The sequence below is a fragment of the Ipomoea nil genome, unplaced genomic scaffold (genome assembly GCF_001879475.1).
Source record: "Ipomoea nil cultivar Tokyo-kokei standard unplaced genomic scaffold, Asagao_1.1 scaffold0832, whole genome shotgun sequence".
Taxonomy (NCBI): domain Eukaryota; kingdom Viridiplantae; phylum Streptophyta; class Magnoliopsida; order Solanales; family Convolvulaceae; genus Ipomoea; species Ipomoea nil.
The window spans coordinates 97,692-106,443 of NW_017617260.1; the positions used below are offsets into that span (position 1 = coordinate 97,692).

General features: G+C 35.4%; 2 protein-coding genes across 3 annotated transcripts; both read left to right on the forward strand.

Annotated features, from left to right (window-relative positions):
* The first annotated feature begins 561 nt into the window (after positions 1-561).
* Positions 562-3,029, forward strand: LOC109178402 (pentatricopeptide repeat-containing protein At4g21705, mitochondrial-like). Of its 2 annotated transcripts, none has more exons than XM_019328022.1 (2): positions 562-953; positions 1,703-3,029. In XM_019328022.1, exons 1-2 carry the CDS (start codon positions 645-647, stop codon positions 2,855-2,857), a joined length of 1,464 nt encoding a protein of 487 aa, XP_019183567.1. In that variant the 5' UTR covers positions 562-644; the 3' UTR covers positions 2,858-3,029. The 2 variants fall into 2 exon arrangements, with proteins under 2 accessions (XP_019183567.1, XP_019183568.1); XM_019328023.1 differs by lacking the exon at positions 562-953 and adding an exon at positions 1,001-1,489.
* A 2,249-nt stretch (positions 3,030-5,278) lies between these two features.
* On the forward strand, positions 5,279-8,329 carry LOC109178409 (F-box protein SKIP14-like). The gene is made up of 2 exons (XM_019328029.1): positions 5,279-6,314; positions 7,022-8,329. Exons 1-2 carry the CDS (start codon positions 5,496-5,498, stop codon positions 7,553-7,555), a joined length of 1,353 nt encoding a protein of 450 aa, XP_019183574.1. The 5' UTR covers positions 5,279-5,495; the 3' UTR covers positions 7,556-8,329.
* Positions 8,330-8,752: the final 423 nt, after the last annotated feature.

The window sequence follows — 8,752 nt, forward strand, 5'->3', positions numbered from 1 at the left end:
AAAGTCATTATTACACAAGATGACAAGAAGAAACACCACATATGTCCCAAAATCTTTGATGGACTAGTTCGTCCTTTTCGGACACTCTTCTCCCAATCACATTTATGCATTTACAGGGCGTTTGGTTGGACGGGGGAATTATGTGGGAAAAAAATTGTAATTCCATGGGAGTTGAAATACTGTGAATAAAGTGGGAATTTAAATTCCAGTGTTTGGTTGACAGGAATAGAATTACTGGGAATTTCAATTCCAATGTTTGGTATACATGGGAATTGAAAGGGAATAAGTAGTATAAAGTCAAAAATGTCCATTATTGTTGTTAGACATTAATGTTATGTTAAAAAAGGAAGGGGTAATTTTGACTCATCACTGTTTTTTTTTTTCCAGGAATTAAAATACCACGGGGACATGGGATTTTAATTCCATGAAAATGGAAGAATTGCAATTCTATGGAATTGCAATTCCCTCCAACCAAACTACGGAATTTAATGACCTTTGGAATTAGGTGGGAATTAAGTGGGAAGGGAATTTAAAATCCTCCAACCAAACGCCCTGTTTCAGTTAGCATATATAGATCTCTAGACTCTAAATCTTAAAACCTAAACCCCAAACCCCTCCCTAAATCATCATATTCTTGGTTCCCAATGTTGTCAGTTTCACAACCCAGGACGGAATTTCTATCCAATTCGAAGGCGTTCGCGCCCCGAATTCCATCTAAATCAACAATTCCGTACAAATTAACGGGAAAAGCGATCTCATTTCGTGCCTATCCCACATTGCGGTGCTTCAACCCCAAAAATCTGTACTCAACAATCAGCACAGTCAGGGATGCCAATCTCGTCGTCCCGATTCTCGACGAGTGGGTCAGTGAGGGGAGAAAGGTCAAAAGCATCGAGCTTCAGCGCCTCATTCGTAATCTCCGTTCCCTTAAGCGCTACTCTAACGCTCTCCAGGTTCTTCTTTTAGAATGCCCTTTCTCCTCTTTTTGCTTTGCTTTGCTTTGCTTTTCTCTTCTGTAATCCTGAGTTAAGTGGAAAACTGTGTCAGTTGTTGGAAGATGATTTCTGCTTGACCCATTCTCCCAAAACTTGGATAACTCTAGAATTTGTAAAATGTTTACTGGGTTCTATGTCAAGTTCTAGCTAAAATATGTGTTGTTTTGGTTTAGCATATGCCATTGTTATTGGTTTGTCTGGTTTATACTACATTGCTTTAAGTGGGCATTGATATTACTTTTTTTCCCAGAGGTTGTTAAGTGTTAAAAGGTTCAATATTTGATGATGGGAAATCAAGATTCCTAGCTGTTGACTTGGTAACCACAAGATTACATGTTCGACTCCAAGCAACCTATTGGCCTTCTTAGTTTGACCTAGACTGGTTTCTGCTTGTGGTCTTTTTTGCCGGTTAGGGTAAGTATAGTTTACCCAATGCATACTCTCAGGCAATGGCTGCGGGTTTCCCTCGTCACCAAAAAAAAGATTCATCTAAGGTAGTTTTCTTGAAGATAGTATTAGATAAAATGGGTGTTGGTCCTGATTCGTGTAAACATATGTAGTAATTTGTTGCTTAATATTGATACTGAACAATGTTGAAGTTCTCTTGCGTTTCTTAAAATCTTTTGACTTATGGCCAAGTCCTGAATGTTTATGATTTGTGATGGTGGTGCAGTGTCGGTTATAATTTGTGTTGATTCTAAATGCAGGTTTCCGAGTGGATGAATGGGAAAGGTCTGTATCCATTTTCGTCGAGTGATCAAGCTGTGCATCTGGATCTTATAGGGGTGGTTCATGGATCGAAAGCTGCAGAGGACTTTTTTAGTAAACTCGGTGACAAGGAGAAAAATGAAAAGACTTATGGTGCTCTCTTCAATTGTTATGTCAGAGAAGGGCTGTTTCTGAAATCCCTTTCCCTTTTCGAGAGAATGAAGGAAATTGGTTATGGTTCCTCCCCTCTTCTTTACAGCAATCTCATGTGTCTTTATAAAAATGCTGGCAAGCTTGAGAAAATCCCCCACGTGATGTCGGAGATGAAGGAGAATGGCGTTCCTACTAATTACTTTTGCTATAACATCTGCATCAATGCTTATGGTGAGTTATCTGATCTTCATAGCATGGAGACGCTTCTTGAGGAAATGGAAAGCCAGCCTCACATAACAATGAGATGGAACACCTACTCCATAGTAGCGCACTTCTATATAAAGTCCAACAAGAAGGAGAAAGCACTTATTTCCTTAATGAAACTAGAGGAGAGTCTACGGAAAGATGCATTAGGCTACAATCACTTGATTTCGCACTATGCTAACCTCGGGAATGTGGAGGAGATGTGGAGATTATGGGGTGAACAAAAAACCGTATGCAAAAAACATATTAACAGAGACTATATCACCATGTTGGGTTGCTTGGTGAAGCTTGGTGAGCTCGAAACAGCCGAGAGACTGCTAATGGTGTGGGATTCTTCCTGCCACACCTATGATTTCAGGGTTCCGAATACTCTTCTGATTGGTTACTGCCAGAAGGGATTAGTTGAGAAAGCGGAGGAAATGCTCCTCGATCTGGTCAAGAAAGGCAAGCAGCCAACCCCGAACAGTTGGGCTATAATCACGGCAGGCTACATGGGCAGGGGCAGCATGGACAAAGCTTTTGAATGCATGAAGAAAGCTGTATCAGTAAGTCAAAACAACAAAGGGTGGAGGCCAAAAAAGGAAGTGGTTTCAACCATAGTCAATTGGCTTCAAGATCAACAGAGGGTTAGAGAGTTAGATGCTTTCATGATGGCATTAGATAGGGTTCCAAGATATAGCAACATCTCCAGCAGAGTAAAAGGCCACAGGGTTTACCCAGTGCACAACTTCGGTTAGTGGTTGCGATTTTCCCTTGTCACCCAACAAAAAAAAAGAGCCAAGAAATGAGACAGTAATTTGTTTGTGTAGCTTTGAATTTTTCTCAGTTTTTGCCTTTACTGTTCCTTGTACACATGCCAGTTTAGTTGCTTCAGATTCAAAGAATGAAGTTGCTTAAAATAATGATGAATTTTAGGATTAATATTCATAATACTAATTGGTTGTTTGGTTGGATGTAGTTGTAATTCAATTACAACATAAATTCTTTGGCCACTGAAATTACAGTGAAATTCTTGGACCCCATAGGAATTGTAAATCGGAGCAGTGGGGAAAGGGAAAAAAAAAAAAAAAAAACTATGAAAATGACCCTTTTGCCCTTGATGATTATTATTATTGCACAAGTGCATTTTAGTCTTTAACCAAACAATGTAATTTGAATTCATACTTTATTTCTCGAATTAAAATTCCTTTCCTCATATATTCTTTCTTTCTAACCAAACGCCATGTAATATTCGTAGATCGAATTCATACTAACACATGGAGATGGATATAAGAGATTAGGGGTGACTTTTCTGTATATACTGATTTTACAATGGCATAGTAATAACCATTAAATTTTATTTAAAACTACCATCACAAAAAGGGGAGAAGGAATAGGTCATTTCATACAATTGGCATAATAATAACCATTAAATTTTATTTAAAACTACCATCACAAAAAGGGGAGAAGGAATAAGTCATTTCATACAATTTTTAGGGTCTGATAGTCCAAGTTTTGTCTTTCCTCGTTGAAAACGGGTCAATCCCACCAAAAAAAAAAAAGAAAAAAGAAAAAAAATACAATTATGAAAAAGGGAGAAAGAATTGGTCATTCCATGTGACTCAATCCTAATTCTATTACACTAATATTAGTAAAAATAGGTAAGAAATTTTAATATTAACTCAATCTAATATTACTAGAATTTATACTAACACATGGAGATGGATAATACGAGATTAGGGATGACTTTCTTTAATCATTGATTTTACAACCACATATGAGAAAATTACTCTTAATAATAACCATTAAATTTTACTATTGAAATTTGTTAAAACTATTACCACGGAAAAGAGAGAAAGAATTGGTCATTTTATACAACCATAAAAAAAGGAGAGAAGGAATTAGTTATTCCATGTTACTCAATCCTAATTCTATTACACTAATATTAGTAAAAATAGGTAAAAAAGAATTTAATATTAACTCAATCTAATATTACTAGAAATTCTAATATTACTAGAATTCATACAAACACATGGATGGATATAAGAGATTAGGGGTGACTTTTACACTAATGTTAGTAAAAATAGGTTAAAAAAAAATAATATTAACTCAATCTAATATTACTAGAAATTCTAATATTATTAGAATTCATACATTACTAGAAATTCTAATATTATTAGAATTCATACTAACACATGGATATGGATATAACAGATTGAGGGTGACCTTTTTTTACACTAATATTAGTAAAAATAAGTTTAAAAAATATTAATATTAATTCAATCTAATATTACTAGAAATTCTAATATTATTAGAATTCATACTAACACATTGAGATGAATATAAGAGATCAGAAGTAATTTTCTTTATATACTAGTTTTACAATTGCATATGAGAAAATTACTTTTAATAATAACCATTAAATATTATTTTTAATGAAAACTTTTAAAATTATCACCACGAAAAAGGGGAGAAGAAATCGGTCATTTCATACAATCATGGAAAAGTGAGAGAAGGAATTGATTGGTCATTCCATGTGACTCAATCTTAATTCTATTACACTAATATTAGTAAAAATAGGTAAGAAATTTTAATATTAACTCAATCACATAAATATTGACCGATGACAAATGGTGACTTGAATATGGATGCATGTATTTAATAATTTAATAATAGTAATCAGTTTATTTTGGGAACTAATAATTAAGAAGAATGGTTTGGGGTTGTTTGGATTAGAATACAATTAATGTTATGATCACAAAAAGATTGTGCTTAATAATAATAATAATAATAATATAATAATAATAATAATAATAACAATAATAATAATCTATTAAAAAGTATTTCTTAATATTCTCTTTTTCTTTCTCTCAACAGAATATTATCATATCTTTTAGTTAAATTTTGATCCCGCAATATATGAGGTATAAAAAAAAAAGAAAAATAAGTTCAAGAGTAAATCATATAGAATTTAAATTATCAAATATAATTTTTTTTTTAGCTTGAATAGTACAATTTTATAATTCTTAACAATAATCTTTTTATTATAATTTTTTCGATCAGTCAACTAGATATCTTAGACTAAAACTCTTGTTAAGCATAAAGAAACTTGAGTTATTTTAAAACTCGCTTTATTTTATTTTATTTACTTAAGAAAGTTATTTAATGCACTCATTAATAGATGAGAATTGTATTTTAATTAAAAGGAGTGATTTCTGAAATTTCTGGTGTGGCATCCCTAACCTCATATTTTGCAGCGGATTCTATGGAGAATTAGGGTTGTGCCGTTATGTACATATTTGTGCATTTTGGGATTTCTAACTAAAAATCGCGAGGCATGCGGTGTTTTTGTTTGATTGTGGCTAGGTTTTGAGTGGAAAGAGGGGGCGTTCCCGGATGGCTTTGAATCAAGGAGGAAGCTTTTGCAGTGGGATCAACTTTCAGAATAGGCGTTTCTCGGAAGATCGCCCGGATAAGAATCGGGATTGTTTTGGTAAATCCTGGGGTTTGGATTGCGGGAAGGGGAATTTTCAGGGCAATAGAAAGGAGGAGATCCGTAATGCTTCAGATGATGTTGCGGATTTGCTGCCTCAGGATCCATTTGATATGAATATTGATACCATAGAAATTGGGTTCGTGATTGATGAAATTGGGGTTGGGAAAGTTGATGATCAGTTATTTGCGGGATTTGATTTTGTATTGAATGGTAGCAAGAGGATTCATCCAGAGTCAGGTGCCGAGAAGATGAATGAGAACTCTGGAGTTGGAGCCATGGATTTTGGGAATGGTGAATTTGATGGCCATGTCTTTTCGGATTGTGAGATGGATGAGACTATGGATTTCAGTTATGAAAAATATTGGATTTTTTATGATGAAATCAACAAGCGTGAAGGATTACCTGGAGAGGGTTTCCAGGGTGAAGGAGGTTCTCCTCCAGATGCTCTGCCTCTGGCCCTTTATCGTTTAGGTGTTGAGGACCTTCTCTTTGTTGAGCAAGTTTGCAAATCTTTGCGCGATGAAGTGCAAAACAATCCACTTCTATGGAGAAAGATAAAGATTGATCACCCTTTGAGTGATAAGATCACAGATGATGCTCTCCTGCAGTTGACGAACCGGGCCCAAGGACGTCTCCATTGTTTGAGTCTTGTGGAGTGCTTGAAGATCACTGATAGTGGCTTAAAGAATGTGCTTGAAAGGAATAAAACACTGACAAAGGTCAGTGTGTTCATATAACCTTTGTTCAATTTTTACCCTTTGGATTGATTCTTTGTGCATGCTAGATCCTCTCTTAGTACTAATGTGCATCATTATTGTCATTCATGTTAGCTATGTTGTTATTCTGTTAAAATGTCTTGATAAATGTGTTTTGCTATTTCCATCAATTTTGTGCTATTTTCACTTATTTGTATGAAACTATGATAATTGTTAGGCTATTATGCATTGGCTTTGAAATTTTGGTGCAGTTAAATTGATTGTGCTTTCTGTTCTGCAGTACATTTGGAATGTAATTTCTTAGTTTTAGTTTCATTCTAATCTATATATAGCAGGAAATAAAATAGCAACATAAATGATAGAATATGGGAAGAGGACTGTGGGTATATTAAAACATTACAAAAATAATGCAGCTCTTCGAGGCATAATGGCCTACTTGCTGCAGATTGAGCAGAAGTGAGAAATTTTGTCCTTGTAGCTAACAGCAGTTACGTGTTAAATTGAGTTGAGATGTTCTGTTTAATTAATCTATTGCTAGAAAGATTTTTTCTTCTTCTTCTTCTTCTATTCTTTCCTCTTAGGCTCTAATCAAAATGGGTATCTACTAGGACAAGTTTATTACTATTGATTTCAGCTTAAATGAAATGTACTCCCATTGTGGATTCTAACATTGAATCCTTTTCTTGAATTAACACCTTTTTCCCCTGCAGCTTAGCGTAGCTGGATGCACGAAGCTCAGCATTGGCGGGCTTCTGTCGAACTTAAAGGTTTTTAAGTACACAGGAAATCCTGGGATAAAGTGTCTCAGAATTGGTGGACTGTTCGGTGTAACGAACCAACACTTTGAAGAGTTGAAGTTACTTTTAGGTGTGAATAACAGCCAACTGCCAACTGCCCGTAAGCCACGGTTTTACCAAGCTGGCCAGTTGTATCTCTCTGTTGATGATGATGATGATGATGATCACGCTCTTGACATTGAAACATGCCCAAAGTGTGAGCAACTCAGACTAGTTTATGATTGCCCTGCAGAAAGTTGCCAAGGGGATCAACAAGGTACCCAGTTATGCAGGGCTTGTACTTTCTGCATTCCTCGTTGTAAAAGCTGTGGCTGCTGCTTAAGCAATCGTGATTATGAAGAGACATTCTGTTTGGAAAATCTTTGTTCAGATTGCATCCAGAAGTTTTTGCCAAAGCACTCATTTTTCCACCCACAGGCAAGTTACCGTTTCTTCCTATGTGGCTAGAGAAGTTCAAACCAATTGTCAATTTTGATGCTTCTTCTGGTCATGGAAACTGGATGAATGGAGGCTGCATAGATCTGGCTATACAATGTTCTATGGACTATGGGGAACTTTAAACTTTTAGGACGGGCTAGATTGAAGCCATTGGATTTTGCCTATTATGGGCGCTTGAGAGCATAGAGCTGGAGGGAAAGAAATAAAAGAAAAGCTATTCTGATTGCCAGCTGCATTTTGATAAACTTATCTTAAAGAGGGGAGCAAACGCGTGCATTACAAGTAGTGAACTGCTGAAAAACTAGCTCGATGGGTTTCACGAAGATGGGACAGGAATTGCGTTTAGACTTGCATCCTACACCACTGCTAGAGCATGATTAGACAAATAGTTGGCAGGTTTGTGAAAGCCAAGCATCCTTTTCTGTTATAAACTCCGAGAGAGAGAGAGAGAGAGAGAGAGACACATATAGCTGAGCTGTGATTGTGGTCGACGGAGAAGCTAAACATCATCGTCAGACAAGCTGGATTCTCACACACAGTGGTGACACAGGGATCACAATTGGAAGCTTGGAGTTGGCTCATGTGTTTAACTAAAAATGTTTTGTAATTGTATGTTCAATACTCAAACTCTGCTAGTGGCTATCCTCTGAATGTGTTGTCTGCCAGTTACCATCTGTTTGTGGTACTACTTACTACTACTAGGCATGGATTTCTTGTGACAATAACTTATGGTTGTGGTAGTTATACAGTCCCAACTCATTTCCTTTGACTCTGCTTTTTCAATTCACAAATGTATTTCATCTTTTATCTGCAATGTTATTGACTTATTGGTATATAAAAGTAGCAAAGCCGTAAATCATGAGCACATTGCATTGTGTGTTATGGCTTTTTTACACCAAAAATAAATAAATAAAATTACATGCTAATTGTGTAATGGAAAATGTTATCTATTATTTTATTCACTTTTCTACGATTAATATTTTCAACTTTACAATTATAATAATTTCAATTTTTTATTTAAAATAAGGGAAAATGGCACTTTTTCCCCCTGAGTTATATACTTATAGCACTTTTTCCCCCTCAATTATTTAGGTAAGCACATTAACCCCTTAAATTATTCTAAAAGTGGTTGTTTTTCCCCCTAATATATTAAATTGACATTTATACCCTTAAAATAAACATTTTATTTATTTTATTTCTCCAACA

Excerpts from the sequence above, each read along its gene's own strand:
- LOC109178402 (XM_019328022.1), top strand. The coding sequence starts at position 645 with ATGTTGTCAGTTTCACAACCCAGGACGGAATTTCTATCCAATTCGAAG. Across the intron at positions 954-1,702 it reads GCTACTCTAACGCTCTCCAG|GTTTCCGAGTGGATGAATGG; the intron begins GTTCTTCTTTTA and ends TTCTAAATGCAG.
- LOC109178409 (XM_019328029.1), top strand. The coding sequence starts at position 5,496 with ATGGCTTTGAATCAAGGAGGAAGCTTTTGCAGTGGGATCAACTTTCAG. Across the intron at positions 6,315-7,021 it reads GGAATAAAACACTGACAAAG|CTTAGCGTAGCTGGATGCAC; the intron begins GTCAGTGTGTTC and ends TTTCCCCTGCAG.